Source organism: Taeniopygia guttata, chromosome 4A (genome assembly GCF_048771995.1).
Source record: "Taeniopygia guttata chromosome 4A, bTaeGut7.mat, whole genome shotgun sequence".
NCBI lineage: Eukaryota > Metazoa > Chordata > Aves > Passeriformes > Estrildidae > Taeniopygia > Taeniopygia guttata.
In genome coordinates this window covers 18,472,091-18,489,636 of record NC_133029.1, presented here as the reverse complement: position 1 = coordinate 18,489,636, position 17,546 = coordinate 18,472,091, and the positions used below count along the sequence as shown (strand labels likewise).

The following is a 17,546-nucleotide window of genomic DNA, read 5'->3' as shown; positions in this document are numbered from 1 at the left end:
CGCATGGGTTATTAGTTTTACCTCTCGGCCTGGCGCATCCACGCCTGGCTTAGCCATAAAATAACACCCAGTTCGGGTCCGAGCCTTTCTCAACTACCATTTTACCTTGTCAAAAAGAGGCTTGGGGTAATTAAGGCTTCTTAAAATTAGCAGTTTCTCTGCGTTTCAGAGGGGAAAATGGCAAGTTCTTAATTATTTAAGTGTGGAAGGTAAGGAAAACTTGAAGAACAAGCACTGGAAAAGCGCTTGAAAAAACTGCTATCTCCAGACCCAAATATTAAGATCAGATGTAACACCACTGCTCAACACAAGTACCTCTAACCTCTGGCTTCTCTTCCAGGTGTACAACCGGGATTGCCTTCCTTCTGAAAGCCTCGGCCCCTGCAGGGTCTCTGGAAGAGCTGGCTGATAGCATTTCTTTCACTCACCAGTAGCTGGGTACCCCAGAATTGCTCTTTATCCAACACACACGCCCCAGGGGCATCTGCATCCTCCAGGATAAACGCTGCCCTGCCTGAGGCTGTATAGTAGCACTGCTGGAATTTAGCAAGGTCTGTACCCAAGAGCTGAGTGCACCAAAGACAGCAGGGTCTTTTCCCCTCTAAAGAGTTGCTGTCTTCACCTAAAGGTCTCAAGAAGCAGAAAGCAAGACACAGAAATGCCGGAGAGCAGATGGGTAACAGCTGAAAAGAATTAAACAAATAGTCCATATTCCAGTAATTCCTGTAACCACCACCTCCACCATTAATTCCATTCCTAAATTCCCTCAGATGAAGTGGATTTGCCACCGTTTTCTGGGTTAACAGCTGCTACAGAGACTGGAGTCAAGCCACCAATACCCCAAGAACCACTCGCAGGTCGGTGACCAACTCCTTTCACCCACTGCAAGACTCAGGGCCTCGTGTTGGCTGCAGTGACAGTTTTCAGGAGGGGGAAAAATGAGTATCTTACTTTTATAGGGAGGTTTGTTTGTTTTAGAAAAAGCAACTGTAACAACTTTTGATTCAAAGACACCCAAATCCTCCAACATATGCAAATTGCAGCCAGTCTTTTAATGAACAGCTTCCTTCTGCCCTGAAATGGCCTTTCTGCTTTAGGGTTACACTTCTTCCAAGCATGACAACTTTCAGTACATACAGTGAGCAACTCTGACACGAGGCAAACACGCAGATTAATGCCTTCTCTCACCAACAATTACTTCATTGCATTACAGAACTCGTATTAAAAATAAATAAGGGAATAGAGTCTGTGCTGGCACCGGCTGAAGCAACCAGTCCGACCTGTCCCTGCGGGTGGCGGTGCTCAGAGGCCCTGTCCTGCGGGGCTCAGCATCTCCTGCAGCACCAGGTGCAGCAGATGGTTCTGCTCGGCGCTCAGCAGCGGCCACAGCTCGGCCTGCAGCGCCTTCAGCGCCTCCGCGTCCTTCTCCTGGCACGCCAGCACTGCCGACTGCAGCAGCAGGAACAGCTCGGCTGGCAGGTAGCTGGCGGCCGGCGGCAGCCCCCCGCCCGTCCCGGAGCCGCTGGCGGTGCCCGCTCCACCGTCGGGAGCCTCCCAGCAGTACTGCTCCAGCGTGCGGGCGTGCTCGGGCAGCAGCTTGGCGGGCGGCGGCTGCAGCAGGAGCAGCAGCAGCACCCGCGACACCTCGCAGCGCGCCAGCACGTCCAGGAAGGCGCCGCCGGGCGCGGCCCCGGCCCCGGCCCCGGTCCCGGCCGCGCCGCCCAGCCCGGCCCCGGCCAGCGCCTGCGCCCGCGTCAGCGCGGCCAGCGCCCCGGCGTAGTCGCGGGCCAGCAGCAGGCAGGACGCGCGCTCGGCCAGGCAGCGCAGGGCCTGCAGCGGCAGCCGCGCCGCCGTCAGCAGCTCCGCCGCCCGCTGCAGGGGCGCGGCGGCGCGGGCGGGCTGGCCCGTGTCGCGGAGCGCCGCCGCCAGCTCCAGGCACGGCCCGGCCGCCAGCGCGGGCTGCCCCCGCTCCAGGTGCAGGCGGGCGGCGAAGGCCCCGCAGCTCTGCGCCGCCGCCACGTGCTCGCCGAAGCCACCGCGCAGCCCCAGGCGCTGTCGCAGGTCCCGCTCCTGGCGCAGGAAGAGCCGCGCGGCCTCGGCCAGCGCGGCCGCCTCGGCGGGGCCGTGGAAGAGGCTCTGCGCGCAGCGCGCCACGGCCAGCTGGCACCAGGCGGCGTAGGGCAGGCTCTCCTGGGCGCGCAGCTCCCGCGCCAGCGCCGCGAACTGCTCCGCCGCCTCCGCCACGTTCGGTTTCCGCAGGAACCGCCGCCGCAGCTTGGCCGACACCAGCCGGTACCGCGACAGGAAATCGCCGTCGCCGCCGAGCCCCGGCCCGGAGCCGCCCGCCCCGCCGGGGCCGGAGCCGCCGCCCGCCGACAGCATCGCGGGCCCAGCGCGGAATGACGCGCCGCGCCGGCCGCGCTCCGCCGCGCGCCGCCGGCCAATCAGCGCCCGCCCCGCCCCGCGCCGCCGGCCAATCAGCGCCCGCAGCGGCGTCTCGTGAGCAGGGGGCGTGGCGAGGGCGCGGCTGCTGCAGCCGGCGCATCTCGGCTGTCACCGCCCGCGGTGGGCGTGGCCATGCCGTATAACCCCGCCCACGGGGGCGTGGCTACGCGCGGCGAGCACCGGGCCTGTGGCTCCCCCTTGCGGAGCGGCGGACCCGCGCTCCTGCTCCGGCCCCTCCGGGACGCGGGACGGGAGCGGAGCCAGGCGGGAGAGGGCCGGGCTGTGGAGCTCTTGGGGGAAACCGCAGCAGCCAGGTTCACAGGAGAACAATTCACCCAAATAGCAGCGAGCGGGTGAGCCCCTTGGCCAAAGGATGTGTGGCGGCAGGAATTTTAGGTGACATCAAAGGGAGACGGGACAAGAGAAGTCCTGGGGTCCCTAAACAATAAGCCACGTCTGTCTAAGAAAATCTCCAGCGCTGAAAATATTTCATGATGGAGACATTAAGTGAACATGGGTGCCCGTGTGTTTGCCTGCTCCTCGCTGTTCCCTGAGCAGCTGCTGGAGGCACGGCGGGGCTGGCTGGGAGAGGCTGTTCTTGCACTTCTGTCCGTGTGACCACACGTGCAGCCACCCTGCGGGCCGAGGTGACACGGCTCCCTGCTGCTCTCCCCGCAGTCCCAGCACCCCCTCGGACAGGCTCGGAGGCAGGTGGCACGGAGCTTTCCGTCTGTCCCAGGCCAGCTCAGCTGCTGCCGTGTCCGACCGGCACGGGGTGAAAGCTCAGCCCTCCCGCATCAGCGCCGCGCCCGCCGGAGCTCCGCGGGTGCCCGGGGCGGGGAGCGCGGGGCCGGGCCCTGGGCCCTCACCGGCCCCTTCCGCCCGCCGCCGCTGCCGCTGCTGGAGCGGGGCCGTGCCGGTGCCGGGGCGGGGCCGTGCCGCTGCTGGAGCGGGGCCGTGCCGGTGCCGGGGCGGGGCCGTGCCGGTGCCGGGGCGGGGCCGTGCCGGTGCCGTGCCGCTGTCCGGTGCCCGCCATGGCTCTGTGCTGCGCGCTGCGGCCGCCGCTCGCCCTGCTCCGCCTGCCCGCTCGGCACCGCAGCCTGGTGACAGCCACAGGGGCACCGCGGCACGGGAAGAAAAAGGCCAGGGTGAGCCGCAGCCTGCCAGAGCCTTCCTGGGAGGAGAGGTATGGCTTTTTCAAAGTGACCAAGTGTTCTTTCAAAGTAGCAAGCACCTAAAGCTGTGGACGTGGTGTTTTGTTTTTTTGTTTTTTTTTTTTTTTTGGCGGGAGGGGGGTTACTTCCACCCGGTAGAAATGGAAGAGCCAAAGCTCAGCTTGTTTGTCTGGAGTCTGGCCTGGGGAGGGGACAGTGGAGGAGACAAATTAATAGTTCTGAGAGGAAAGGAGCAGATAAGTTGCCATATTGGCAAGCAAAAAGCGATAGTCCATTTGATTCGTAGGCCCGGATCTTAGAGTAGCTGGCACTGGGTGCTTTGGAAGCAACTCCAAAGATCGTAGGTAAGCAATACCTGCAGCTTACCTAGCTGCAGGGTGGTGTTCCCCATGGGCTCAGAGACTCAGTTATGAGTGCTTGAATAATATCATCATATCAGCCTCACCTCTTTTTGGGGAGTCTTTTTAGGGTATATGTGTCTATGTGTCTTTTTTTTTCTATTTTATTTTTTAAACCAGCTTTTATGTGTTTTGTTCTTGCTTGTTGTGCTTTGGATATGAGTAGTTGCAAGTTCTGAGGTTTATCTCTAAACTACTTCTGTGTGGATGGCCGGGTCAGAGAGTATGGGTGGTTTGAAATTCCTTCCTGCTACACACAAACCTGTGCATTTCATTGTGGTTCCCTGGGAGTCTGGATGTTCACAGCCTGGTGCAGAGCTCACACCAGAACAGTCCTGCCTATGAAGTAGCTGGCAGGGATGTTATGCCATAGGAATCAGGACTCGAGTAGCTCTGGGCTCTGCCTTGTGCTTTCCAGGTTAGCAAATGCAGTGACACCACTGTGGAGACTTTCCTACCAAGAGCAGCTACAGGTAAGATGTGTTTACACAGACTTTTCTCTGTTGTGTTGCCCCAGCTGTCCCTCCTATCCCCTTGAGCAGTAGTCCCTAGCATTTTAATGCTGCAAACTGTTCAGAATCCATTTACGGCTGCTTTAATCCTGTTGTTGTGAAAGACAGAACTGCAAAGTTCCCTGTAGTACAGGGGATGGGCATTTGCACAGTGATCCTGTCTTCTGTGGGACTGCTTTGCTTCACTGGGGCTTCAGGTTAGACAGAGTGTTCCAGGCCAGCATTTGGGGATCATAGACACAGGATTTTTCTTTCTTCCTCTTTCTCCAAGCAGCTGTTGTTATGAAAAGGGCAGAGTTCCTCTGGGGCTATATTTTCAGTTGCAGTTTTTCCTCCTGTTGGACTCCTCAGAGGTGGGTGATGAAGGGCTGCCCACCATCGTGTGGTCCTGTGAGAGTGTTTCTGCCTTAGAACTCCTCTGCAGGTAAAGTATGAAAGCCAGAAGAAGATTTTGTGGACACTGGCATCTCGTCTTGAGGAGCTGGGCATAGATGCACAGAAACCTGGTGGGCTCTGCTGTCCTCTGCAGCCTGTAGTCCCTTCGGTGAGTGTCCCATGGGAATGCTCTTCCTTCTGAGCCACCAACAGTCTCTCACTCAACAGCTCAAGAGTCTCATGGGGGGCAGCATTTGCTTGCAGAGAGCGTGTCTGAGTCAGTCCTTGCTAACTTGTGCTTTGCAGCTTGTGACTGCCTGAGAGTGAAATAAGCCCAGTGCTTAGGAACCCATTTTTTGTGCCTAAGGCCTCCCTTTCAAACCTGTCACTATTGTCACAGCGAGCCACTTCTTGTTCCTGAGGGGCAGTACTAAGGTTTCTTGAGCACAAGCTCTGTTTCTGCGTTTTGCCCATTCATATACACCTTCCCATGTTGGCAACAGAATAACCAGGCTGGGGTTTGGCTTTCCTCCATTGTTTTTTCTTTTCATCCAAGACTTTGCTTTTCCTTCTTTTCTCCCTCAGCCCATCATTAGTGGCTACCGAAACAAATCAACGTTCTCAGTGAACCGAGGACCAGATGGGAACCCCAAAACTGTGGGGATGTATGTAGGAACTGGCAGAGGTCAGTGCAGGACAAGAAACTCAGAGAAAACTGCTGGCATGGGCTGTGGAAATGGGGAAAGGTCCCTCCACAGTTTATCATGTCAGATGCTAAAGTGGTTTATGTGCCCTGAACCAGAGCAATTAAATTCCTGTCCATCTCTCTGCAGAAAGAAATATTGTCTGTGTGAATGCCAACCATGTGGAGAACATACCCTCAAAACACAAACAAGTAGCCCAGGTAAATAAATAAGTTATGTCTGTCCCTTCACTGTGGAATAGAGAGGATGCAATAACTCTTACTTAGGAGAACACTGTAATTTTAATGATGCAATGTTTTCAAGTCCATTTTCATGTTCTGAAAGTTTTCATGCCTGATTATAGTTGATGAATAAATAATTTTATAAAAACCGACATGTCAACATTGCCGCCCATAAAGTGTCCTGAGTAATGAAGTTAATCAAGTGACAATGAATTCCTGATACATAAGAATTGCAAATTGATATTATTAAAATGTGTTGTCTTTCAAAAGCCTGGAAGGAGCGTTCACCCAGTATATTGAAATCAAACAAAAACAACAGGCCACAGTGGTGGAAGGGCTGCCTGTCTGGGGGGCTAAGAGCAGGGCAGTTGTCTTCATGGTACTAAAGTGTCGAAATCTGTGGTATTTAAATGATCCCAAGATTGTAGAAAGTCTCTGTCTTTCAGCCCCGCTGCCAAAGAAGAAGCCATAATTCGTCTGTGCTGTTTCAAGGTTGTTTATTCTGTTTATCTCTAACATGTTCTGCTGCCCTGCCGCAGCTCTGTCCTGCAGGGCAGCGTGTGGGGCTCTGCCCTCAGTGGGATGGTACAAACATTAAATACCACAAACTACCTGTGCTGGATTTACAATAACGTGCCAATATCTGTCACCTACGTTGGACAGTGTGTCCCCAGCCTAAACCAACAGAAAAATGCCATCACCACAGTGAAACATGGAGGGCATGAAGAAGGAGAAAAAGGACAAGACACACCCATTTTCCTCCATCTTGTCCCCTTTGGACCCCTTATCTAGAATCCTAAAATTCTACTTTTGCACCCATGCCACACTTAATTATTACTTATATCAAACACTCAGAGCTTGTAATTCATCCTGTAAGATTGAAAACTCTTTTCCATGGACAGAGATCACAGACAGTGATCAGTGATCAGTGCCTCTGTCCAGGGGGGTTCCTGACCCCTGCCAGGGTCCCAGACCTGCCAGGGCAGCCAGAGGGAAGCCCTGGATTCCCACACTAAAGGTGGCATTTCCCCTCCCCTCAGTGCTATGAGGAGTTCATCTGTCAGTCCCCTCTGGACTCGTGCATCCTCTTCCATGAAGGTGGACACTGGCGAGAGCTCGTGGTTCGTACCACTCGCTGTGGCCACACTATGGCTATCATCACCTTCCACCCCCAGCAGCTGGGCCAGGTGAGCGTGGGGAGGACAGGGCAAGAGGCACATCTGGCTGAGCTGAGCCTGCTGGTGTGTTGCTGGGGAGAAGGGTTTAATCAGGTTACCCAAAGAGGCAGCTTTTCCTTTCTCACTCTTGATAGGAGGCACTGGCTACTCAGAAAGCATTGCTGAAGGAGTTCTTCACATGTGGGCCTGGAGCAGTCTGTGCCTTGACATCACTTTATTTCCAAGAGAGGTGAATGTCTTGACAGGGGAAATAAGTGGAAACAAAGCCATCTCCTTTTTCTACCCTTTCTGATCAAATTCAAATTCCACCAGTTCAGGGAGTGCTGGAAGAGAATGAGAGATGTTTGGATCCCTCTTGAAGATATGGCTTTAAGATGGCCCCCTCTTTTATTTTTCCAGACTTATTTGAACACACTATGGCTCTACCTCATGGGAATTATGAGTCTGGGAATCTTGAAGAAAAAACTTCCAGTGACTATCCCAAGACAGTAAATCACATTAGCAGCAAAATTGGGGAATAGACCTGAGGAATGCTACCTTCTGCTAAGTCATTTTGATCCTTTTAATAAAATTTAGGCTATGCAAATCACAGATCCTTTACAAAGAATCAAAATGCTTAAATCTTGTTGAAAGGCTCACATGAAATATAAGTTGCTGGGGGATGAACCATCCTCTACTGCCCATGAGCACCCTGGGAATGGAAACTGCTCTCTGCTGCTTTCCAACAGCTGTTTTTTGTGTGATCTGCCAGCACCATGACACGTTGCTCCCACGAGCAGTCCCCGTACCAGCTCCTCCACGGAGCACCGCACATCTTTGAAGAGCTGCACGGCCTGAAGTTCCGCATCTCTCCAGACGCCTTCTTCCAAGTCAACACAGCTGGAGCAGAAGTTCTGTACCAGGCAGTTGGGGAGCTCTGCCAGGCTACTGGGGACACTGTCCTCCTTGACATCTGCTGTGGAACAGGTGGGGTCCTGGGCTCCCAGAGCTTTGCATTCCGGAGCAGATCCTGTGCTCTGGAATGCAAAGCTACGTAAAGGCCTGTTTCTTCAGCATGAATGTATGGAGTATTTTTGTTTCCTGTGCTTCCAGGCACAATTGGTCTCTCTCTGGCTCACCAAGTGTCCAAAGTTATTGGTGTTGAGGTGGTGGAGAAGGCAATAGAGGACGCTGAGTGGAATGCAGCATTCAATGGTGAGTTCAAACTCACTGTGGCAAAAAGTTTCAAACTAAATGCTGAAAAATTGGAGTAGAAGTGATCAGAGGAACCCTAACCAGTTGCCTTCACACAGCAAAGGGTGGTTCATGTTATACCTAACTCCCAGTGAGACTCAGTTCATGTGGTTGCTTTTTTGTTTCACAGGGATCTCAAACTGTGAGTTTCACAGTGGAAAGGCAGAGGCTGTGTTACCACAGCTCTTGGCATTGTGGGAGGATGCCCGACCGCTTGTTGCTGTGGTGAACCCTTCTCGGGCTGGCCTACGTGAGAGAAAATGCTATTTATTTTCATCTTGTAAACAGAGAGTTTTGAACAAGTTCTGTGAGACCTGTTATACTGGCTCCAAACCCTTCCCTTGCTTAATGTTTCATTTCTTATTGCTGACAGCAGCTAAAATCCCATAAGTCTGCTGTTTTCAGTGCCTTCATCATGCTTTCTCTTTAGCTCTAATCTTTTTTCCATCTTTCACAGACTCACACAATTATATAAGAGAGAAGGGACCTCTGGAGGTCTGTGGTGCAATCTCACAACTATAGCAAGGCCAACTTCAGAGTTGTATGAGGTTGCATAGGGACATAAAGCCTAGCTGAGGTCTGAATGTATCCAAGGGTGTGTCTCCTCTCCTGAAAATGTTTTCCCTAATATATTTAATCAGTATTTTCCTTGCTGCCATACATCTATTGCTTCTCAACCTCTTCTCATGCCCGTTTGAGAGGTTTCTCAGTTATCTGTAATCCCCCATGAGATCCCTGAAGATAGTAAATGGATCTTTGCTTTTCTTTCCCCCAGGTGGCATAACACAGCCCTCAAACTGTCTCAGTGGTCTCCCCTGGAGTGTGTACTGGGAAGTCACACACTGGTCCTGGTGCCCAGATGCACTCTCACAAGTGTGTGAAAGGTTTCATATGCCTTTGCTTAATTAACATATATTCTGTCATCCTCCATCCTCCTGGGAAGCAGAGGGATTTCCCCATTGCTCTGCCCTGCCTGCCAAATTGGCTAAGCTCTCAGCAGTGTGGGTCGTACCCGTGGCCTCCTGAGGGACTCCATCTGAGACAGAACATAGCAAAATATGCATCTGTATTTTTGACAGTTGTGATGATATGCAATTATTTCCTTCTGGAGATGTCAGGGTGGTGGTGGGAAAGCAGGCTGTCTGTTTTTGCAGATCACAGGGTTGTACGGGCCATCCGGAACTGCAGGTCCATCCGCAGGCTGCTCTACATCTCCTGCAAGCCAGAGGGAGAAGCCATGAGGAACTTCCTCGAGTGAGCACCCTCCTCCTTTCTCTTGATCTCAGTGACAGACCCTGTTGAGTCCAGGCAAGGCATCAGGAAAGAAAAAGCACATCTGGATGTGAGATACAGAGACTATTGGGTGCACTGCAGGAAGACTGGCCCCTTGCCAAGGAGGTGAAGCCAAGGGGATTTGTCACCTGCTTAGGGTTAACCATGTAGTTTTATCTGGTCACTCTTTAGCCGGGGTAGACCCAGGTGATAAATCTGTCTGCAGGCAGCCATAAGGGCAGTGCAAAACTGAAAACTGAGTGTCTTTCAGCTGGGATGGCTTGTGAGAAAAGGAGCTTTGAAGTTGCCACTGACTGTTCAGCTTGTCCCTGAGCTTTTCAGAGCTGGCTGGGGATTCAGTATTGATGGTTCCATACCTCAGCCAGTGTCAGCTGAAGATTCTGAGGAGTGTTTGTCAAACACATGGTACCTCCTTTGTGGGTCCCCCTTGGATTGTGATAGCAGTGGTGGGAAGGCTCCTGCTACTGGTCTAAAGGATGCTCTTTGCTTTCCACAGGCTGTGCTGCCCACCTGACCCACAGAAGAAGCTGGCAGGGGAGCCATTTGTCCCTGTGCTGGCTATTCCTTTTGACATGTTTCCTCACACTGTTCATTGCGAGCTGGTGCTGCTGTTCACCCGCTGACAAGAAGGCAGGAATGAGCTCTGAGAGCTTGGGAAGCAACCTCCTCCTGTACTGAAGAGCCAATGGAGTTAGGATTTTAACTTATTTTCTGTGCAGTTGTATAAAAATAAATAATTTTGTTTTTTCTCTTACTTTGGGTTGCCTAGCAACACTGTTCTGTAAAGAACTACTTGGATTTCTGGGGTGAAAAGGTTCTCTGTAGCATTTCCTCACCCTTCCTTCCCCTGCAAACCTTGGGCTGCTAGTAAAAGCAGCCTGGAAAAGACACACTCCCTGTGTTGAGGAATATGTAGCTCAGTGTTCAAGCTGCAAATTTTGCCCTGGATAGTGAGAAATCGCTGGAGCCCCAGGCAAGGAGCGGTGAATGGGCACTGACCTTGTGCCTAACAAAGGACACAGGACTTCCAGCCCTGGCTGGGTGTGGATGGCTTCTCACCCACAAACTGCACAAACCAATGAATAATGAGAAGACACCAGACTCTAATTTTCCACTGGTCAGAGCGGTTGTGGGAGATTTAGGTTGGAAGAGTATGAAAGCCCAGGGATTCCTTTGTTGGGGTCCCTGCCCAGAGGAGGCACCAGCTTCAACAATGAGATTTTTCTATAAAATGAAGTAAAGAGAACAGATTTCAGTGTCTCTCTTTTCACATCTGCCTCCCTCTTCTCCACTAATGATTGCTGATACCTAAATATGAAGTGCCCTGTGAAAATGTCAGCTGCAATATTTTTCTTCTTCAGGATGTTCTGCAATAGTTAGTTAAAAATTGTCTTCTGTTTTGTATGTGTCCTGTTCTGCTCACAGTGCTGTATTTCTCCAGCTCTTCAGAGATGGAGCTGCTGTAATGTGAAGGGGAGTCTAAATGAGCAGAGTTCCCTTGTGTTGTGTGAGTCTCATTATATTTTGAATCAAAGCTGATAAACTCCCAAGGAAACTGGGAGAGCTGCCTGTATTTTTCAGACTTTTCATTCCAGACCTCAGCTTTGAATATTAACAGCAACCAGTTCTCAAGTCATAGGGGTTCAAAATACAAGTGTTTAGGATTTAAGAATTACTACACCATAAAGGGAGTAATGATGAGATTCCTGACAGGCATAGGAAGTGTCATTCTTGCACTATCCCATGAATATAGTTCTTTACACACTGTTGCAGCCTCTTGCTTTTATTTTATACCAAAGGATGCAACATTCCAGCAGTTCTGTTTCATGTAATTATGCCTTGGTTTCTCACTGTGAGATCTGAATAGATTTCTACTAGGTTTTGGTCAAAAGGAAATTTGTTGCATTAATTGTAGGGGAGACAATGACTTTAAAGCAGAAAGTAACAGAGGATCATAAAACATTTCCACTAGCCTCTGGACAGCTGAACATACAGGATAAGTTTTATCAGGATCATACAAGTGGCCTCACCTTCCCATTTGAGCATCAGGTTCCAGGAGAGCCACAGGGACAAAACATTTATTTTTCTTTCCTGATGCAAATAAATGAAGCAATATGTTGTTTGCTATGTATGAGCATCTGAATATCTGAAACTGAAAATTCTCTATGTATAAGAGACCCCTGCCCACTTCTCCTCCACAGCACGTTACTCCTGTGCCCTCTGCTAACACGTCCTTGTTTTCCCACTAATGAATAGCTGTGCTCTGCCTTTGGCTGCCATCCCACATCCCTAGAATTGACTCGGTTTCGGCTTTCTGTGGGTGATTTATGGAACACGCAAAGAAACAGCACGAGTTCCCCTTGCACTCCAGTGCTGGAGCCGCCTAGCTCTGGCTGCAGGGCTTTAGGACCCAGGGGTTGCTGAGTGGAGGAGGCTGAATCCCCTCCCGCTGTCATCCTCCTGCCTCTGCAGCTTTATTCCCACAGCCTTCAATGGTGACGGACTCCCTCCCACCCGGGCTGGCAGCCAGAGCCACCAGGCCTCGCTAGGAGCGGATCCCTGCGGCTCTATGGCATCTCCCCGGACCATCACCATTGTCGCCCTCTCGGTGGCCCTGGGGCTCTTCTTCGTCTTTATGGGGACGATCAAACTGACCCCCCGGCTCAGCAGGGATGCCTACAATGAGATGGTAAGTCGGGCAGCACGCAGGGAGGTGCTTTGGGCTGTCCCTCCTTGCAGCAGGAGCAGTGGGGGACGCAGGGGGTGGCTGCCCTGAGCCCCGAGCGAGGGCCGGGAGAGGGAAGGAGCTGATCGGGCTCATTACTGGGCAGACATGCAGGGAAGCCGATAACACGCAGTGCCCGGGATATCCTGGCAGCCCCGTCTGGCCCGGCTGAGCCGATCCCCGGAGAAAGCTCTGGAGGATAAGGGTGGGGAGGGGAGGCACTGCACACACAGCCTGCAGAGGATGGGAACACAAGGGTCTGCAAAAACAAGGCCTGCAGGAGTGCCAGCCATGCAGCAGGCAGCGACAGCTGAGCCCCGAGGGGAAACCTAGCCAGGGGATGGGGGTGGGGGGAAGCAGATGACTGCTCTGGCAGATGTTCATCCTCAAAATTCGATGCTTTAAAGCAAGGATAATGACACTGACTGTCCCCACCTCACCCCACTTGTGCAGGGATTAATTAATGATTGTGAAATGCTTTAAGATTATTAGCTGGCAGAGGAAGGTATTATTAATAGTCTTCTTATCATTCTCTTTGCCTGGGAAACAAGCCTCTCCCCCTCTTGCTTAAGAGGAAAGGGGTGAGGAGAGGACGGAGTGTGCATTGTGTGCATCTCTCACCTGGTGAACTGGTTTATGCTCCTCTCTGCTCAGGGCCAGCCCTGCTGCAGAGCTCTGCCAGCTGCGAGCGTTTTGCTTCCTCATCTGTGTTTATTTCTTCTCCTGCACAGCCCTCCTTCCCCCCTGCCACTTCCCCAGTTATTTATTGTGGTGGTCAAAAAGATTAGTATAAATTTTGTGCCGCTAAAAAAATTAGTGCTGGAAGTTTCCAGCACATTCTGTTTTCTCCCTTTGCTCCACCTGCCCAGCTGATTTTCTTTAGCTCTCAAATAACATCTGAATTGCAGTGCCTAGTCTGCAGCCCAGCACAGGGATCTCACAGGAAAATCCCCAAGAAGTAACTTATGGGCAAGAGACACATGAGGTAAAAGCCCTAGAAAACAAAGCTCTTAAGCTTCTGCTACAGAAAAAGCACAGAGACTTTAGGAGCATTGCAAAATGTTTCCTCTGTAAAATATTTCACTTCTGTGTCCCCTTCTGCTTTATCAAGAGTCAAGCCTACAGGTAGAAATGATCTCTTGTTTTATAAAACAGGTATTACACAGCACCATTATTCTTCATGGTCCATATTGTTACATATTCATGATTCATTATGCTCTCCTGCCTTTGCTGGGCTATATCCTGTGGTGGTCTGTCAGGTCATGCAGACAGGAAAAACCTGACCTTGCTAATCCATAAGGTTGGCTTTTTGGCCCCCCTAAAACACCAAACTTGTAGTTTTTCATTTGGCAAAAATCACATTAGTTTGCCTATTAAAATACCTAAAATACCAGAGTACTCTAGGACACGCTTATAGTACATTTCTTTAAAATGTTGTATTTTTGCGCAGCTGTTTAAAAATACTCTGCTCTGAAGTTTTAGTCACTGATGGTTTAAAATATATCCTTACAATGCAAACACTTGGAGTAAATGTGTCATGAGATCTTCAATTATTTTGTAGCAAAAATGACAATGTTGGGTATTTTTTAACCACCTGTGATGCATCAGAGCCTCTCAAAAGGAAGCATCAAAATCTGTGGAGACATGGGGAAGTTCTGTATGGTTTCCAAAATTGTATGGAAGTAAGTCCACAGTCTGATCAGTGCCTGTGAGAGCTGAACAATCCTGTAACTGAGAATTGGCTTCCATTTTCCTCATGCTGAAAACAGAGAACACAATGGCCAGAATATCTTCAAGGATATTATCCTCAAGTATAAGTGGAGATAATTTCAGTGTTTCCACTGAATATAGAAGCCTTATTAAAAAAATATACATATATACAGGAAATACTTGATTGCAACACAAAAAGAGAAAAAACCCAAACAAAACAGTGAGGTCACCAGCACCTAATGTTCCAATGCAAGAACCTGGACATGTGTAAGGACAAACGTTGCTTCTTTCCCCAAAAGAATCAGGCAGCTGTGTAAGCCGGCTGACTCTTGCAGCTTACACTGTGTCTTGGTTTGGAAAGGCAGGTGTCTGCTAAGGAAGGCAGGAGCCTTCCCTGAAATGGATAAAATGTAAAGCTCCTCCCTCCGAATTGTTATAAATTTGAAATTAAGGGGGGCTCTCAGGTAAAAATATGGGAGCAGGAATAACAGTTCTTTATTAGTGAAGAAAATAAAAATATAAAATAAACAATGCAGTGAACCAAAACAAACTGACAGAGTCAGAATACAACCTGACACCCTGTTAGTCAGGGTGTTGGCCGCAGTCCAGTTGGGAATTGTGGCTGCAGTGCTCCTGGAGTGTCAGGTATGGTTCTGTTGGAGCAGTGATCCTGTAGGAAAGGTGTAGTCTTCCTGCAGTGGAAGAGGCAGCTGTTCCTCTGGGAAATCCAGTGCAGAAAAAGCTGTGCTGGTGTTTTAGAAACTCGAGATTATATCCAGGTAGGAATGCTTGGCTCCTCCCTCTGGGCGGAGCATCTCACAGTGGGATGTTCTAGTTCTTATCAGTCATGCAGTGACATTCAGTGGCCCATTATCAGCAGATGTCTCCCCTGAGTGAGTATTGGTTGTGGAAGAAAGAGATAAGGAAAACTGCCCACTTAACAGAAGACAGCTGCCATACAGATGGAAAATGGAATACATTTTGCCTTGCAATCTGGGATTCACTGCTTCTAAATCCAGCATAAACCAGGGAGCAAATAATGTCAAATGTCAGCTTGCTTTCACCTGAGGAAAGATAGGATCATAAAGGTATGTAAGCACAGGATAGGACTGGTGAATCTTAGCTTTGATGTTTAGTCCCACCCTAAGCCTTCACTGCCCATAACTACTGTAAGCGTCTTTGGAGTAGAAAGAGACTTGTATTTACTTGCTATGCTTTGCCTTTGCAGGGATTGGGTGTATTAGTAAATTTTAAAGCACAGGTACTCTTAGAAAGAGGTTTGTTTGTTTTAATAACAAGGTTCTGCACTGTTAATTCCATCAATCAGAACCTCAGATTTCAGAGTAAGGTACACCTGCCCTGGTTGTAGTTCCAAAGATGGATGAGAGGTTGCAGAACTGTTTTCCAATGAGGAGACAACTGCTTAGAAAGGGGGAATTGCAGATTGATGGTTTAATATACCCCCAAACAGAAGCTTTACAGGTTGGATATTGTGCCAGAGGGGTCTGTGATGGCTGAAATAATCTGTTTCATTGGAAGTCACCTTTGCCTTCACTTTCTCATGTGATGTCCTTGGCTGCTTGATTCCAGAAACGGGCGTACAAAAGCTACGTGCGGGCCCTGCCCATGCTCAAGAAGATGGGAGTCAGCTCCATCCTCCTCCGCAAGAGCATCGGCGCCCTGGAAGTGGCGTGTGGCATTGTCATGACACTGGTGCCTGGTCGCCCCAAGGACGTGGCCAACTTCCTGCTCCTCCTCCTCGTGCTGGCTGTGCTCTTCTTCCACCAGCTCGTGGGGGACCCCCTGAAGCGTTATGCCCACGCCCTGGTCTTTGGGATCCTGCTCACCTGCCGCCTGCTGATCGCTCGCCAGCCCGAGGAGCTGCCGCCAGAGAAGAGGATGCTGTCGGTGAACGGGGATGAGCAGCCACTCATCCATGAAGCAGCTCCCGAGAAAGGCAAAGTGAAGGTATCCTAGTTGAGTGCTTGTGAGGAAACACGGACCCTCGAGGCAGCTCTCTGCAAAATCACCCAGAAAATTTGATTTTTATTTACTGACTTGCGTGGTTTTTTGTTTTGTTTTGTTTGGTTTTTTTTGGTTTTTTTTTTTTTTATGTCTAAATAAAGTTGCACTTGGGGTCTGAGAGATACAAGGTATGTCTACACTGTAGTCTTACTTTTGCTGCTGCCCTGTAATGTAGAAAAACACAAACTAGCTTCCACAGGGACAGCTTGGAGGCAGTCAGCAACCCAGCTGGAGCAGTGCTGGCCTCAGCAGGACCTGCAAAACCAGCCTGAGACCCTGGGCAGAGACCTGGGCAGGCACGTAGGCCACCCTGGCACTGCTGCAGTGGGGAGATCAGTCCTGAGCACCAGCCCTGAGCCCCACAGCAGCAGAGCGGCCTGGGTGCTGCTGCTGCCCGGAACACAGGCTGGGCAGGCCATGACCAGCGTCCCTGTGCAGCCCCACACACACATCTGCATTTCCCTTTCCATGGTCAAGGCGTAGAAGGGACCCTGTTACCAAAAAAGTGCTTTTTGTTGTGTTGGAGAGAAGCATTTCTTGGGCTTTGCTGCCTTTGTGCCCAGTCCTTTCTATGGAATGATTATCCACAGAAAACATGGGATGCTCTGTTTACATCTTCTTTGATTTCCATGCAGAGGCTCCAAAACTGGGACAATGGCCTGATAACAGTAGTTTTTTGCCTGCTTCACATGGGGCAGTGGCACCTCTTTACGCTTCTTGGCAGAGAGTAAGGGTGCCTGGAGAGGGGATGGGGAGTGGAAGTGCCCAAAGAACTCCAAAGTATCTCTCTGATGTTGGCAAGTAGCATTGTGCTCCCCAGTTCCCTGCAAGTTCCTTTCCCCCTGCCCCACAGCTACTGTGACTTTATAGAATTGCTGTTTATTTCTGGTAGATGAGGGTCTGAACAGTTGCAGGTACCTCACTGCTTGCTCATCCCACATACTGCCTCAGTGAGCTGGGATAAGTCCTGTTACCAGAGCCTGAATCCCTGTGTTGTATCTGAAACCTTAGAGTGTCATAAGGAGCATGGGTTACCTCTGAAATTTGTCTGGTTTTCTTAATGTTTGTCTGTTCTCAGTTTTTCCTTTTTTTTTTTTTTTTTTTTTTTTTTTAATTAGTCACAAAAATAAACTTTTTGCAATTTGGAGAAAAATGTCTTTACAGAAACAAATTTCTTATTTGAGAGACGTGTCTGAAAACATTTCCCTCTGGTCAAATGCTCCACCTAAAATGGGCATAATCATGTCAGGCAATTTGAGGGACAAGGTGATGCAAAGTAGAAGTCAGGTAAACTCTACTTGGTTATATATTAATAACCACACATATTTAAAAGAGACATTTGAGTATTTTATTGAAACAGTCTCAAATAAAGTTCTGCTACAGTTCAATGCAGCAGTGAGAAAAAGTAACTAACTCCAGTACACTGGCAGCATTGTATCTCTATAAAAATTGATGATGGATGTTCATACACAGTTTTGTCCTGAATTTTGCTGCTGAAACAGGTGCAGCCTTCTATACCTGTGTGTGTATATATATGTGTGTGTGTATATAT

The 17,546-nt window shown here is 50.2% G+C and overlaps 3 protein-coding genes across 4 annotated transcripts; 2 read left to right on the top strand and 1 right to left on the bottom strand.

Moving 5' to 3' along the window:
* Positions 1 to 1,031: 1,031 nt before the first annotated feature.
* LOC101234180 (40-kDa huntingtin-associated protein) lies at positions 1,032 to 2,434 on the bottom strand. The gene has a single exon (XM_030272945.4). The coding sequence runs from the start codon at positions 2,380 to 2,382 to the stop codon at positions 1,303 to 1,305; it is 1,080 nt and encodes a 359-aa protein (XP_030128805.3). The 5' UTR covers positions 2,383 to 2,434; the 3' UTR covers positions 1,032 to 1,302.
* Positions 2,435 to 3,427: 993 nt separating this feature from the next.
* Positions 3,428 to 10,288, top strand: TRMT2B (tRNA methyltransferase 2 homolog B). Of its 2 annotated transcripts, XM_002187382.6 has the most exons (12): positions 3,429 to 3,631; positions 4,437 to 4,491; positions 4,955 to 5,074; positions 5,491 to 5,590; positions 5,739 to 5,809; positions 6,871 to 7,017; positions 7,143 to 7,237; positions 7,760 to 7,974; positions 8,101 to 8,202; positions 8,372 to 8,491; positions 9,396 to 9,495; positions 10,031 to 10,288. In XM_002187382.6, exons 1-12 carry the CDS (start codon positions 3,480 to 3,482, stop codon positions 10,155 to 10,157), a joined length of 1,404 nt encoding a protein of 467 aa, XP_002187418.5. In that variant the 5' UTR covers positions 3,429 to 3,479; the 3' UTR covers positions 10,158 to 10,288. The 2 variants fall into 2 exon arrangements, with proteins under 2 accessions (XP_072785380.1, XP_002187418.5); XM_072929279.1 differs by lacking the exon at positions 8,372 to 8,491 and having other exon boundaries at positions 3,428 to 3,631.
* Positions 10,289 to 11,943: 1,655 nt separating this feature from the next.
* TMEM35A (transmembrane protein 35A) lies at positions 11,944 to 17,151 on the top strand. The gene is made up of 2 exons (XM_004176475.5): positions 11,944 to 12,223; positions 15,560 to 17,151. The coding sequence occupies exons 1-2, from the start codon at positions 12,104 to 12,106 to the stop codon at positions 15,944 to 15,946; spliced, it is 507 nt and encodes a 168-aa protein (XP_004176523.1). The 5' UTR covers positions 11,944 to 12,103; the 3' UTR covers positions 15,947 to 17,151.
* The last annotated feature ends 395 nt before the right edge of the window (positions 17,152 to 17,546 follow it).

Bases quoted from the DNA above. Each gene is read 5' to 3' on its own strand.
- LOC101234180 (XM_030272945.4), bottom strand. From the start codon at position 2,382: ATGCTGTCGGCGGGCGGCGGCTCCGGCCCCGGCGGGGCGGGCGGCTCC.
- TRMT2B (XM_002187382.6), top strand. From the start codon at position 3,480: ATGGCTCTGTGCTGCGCGCTGCGGCCGCCGCTCGCCCTGCTCCGCCTG. The intron at 3,632-4,436 runs GTATGGCTTTTT...TGTGCTTTCCAG, and splicing joins GAGCCTTCCTGGGAGGAGAG to GTTAGCAAATGCAGTGACAC. The intron at 9,496-10,030 runs GTGAGCACCCTC...TGCTTTCCACAG, and splicing joins GCCATGAGGAACTTCCTCGA to GCTGTGCTGCCCACCTGACC.
- TMEM35A (XM_004176475.5), top strand. From the start codon at position 12,104: ATGGCATCTCCCCGGACCATCACCATTGTCGCCCTCTCGGTGGCCCTG. The intron at 12,224-15,559 runs GTAAGTCGGGCA...GCTTGATTCCAG, and splicing joins GGGATGCCTACAATGAGATG to AAACGGGCGTACAAAAGCTA.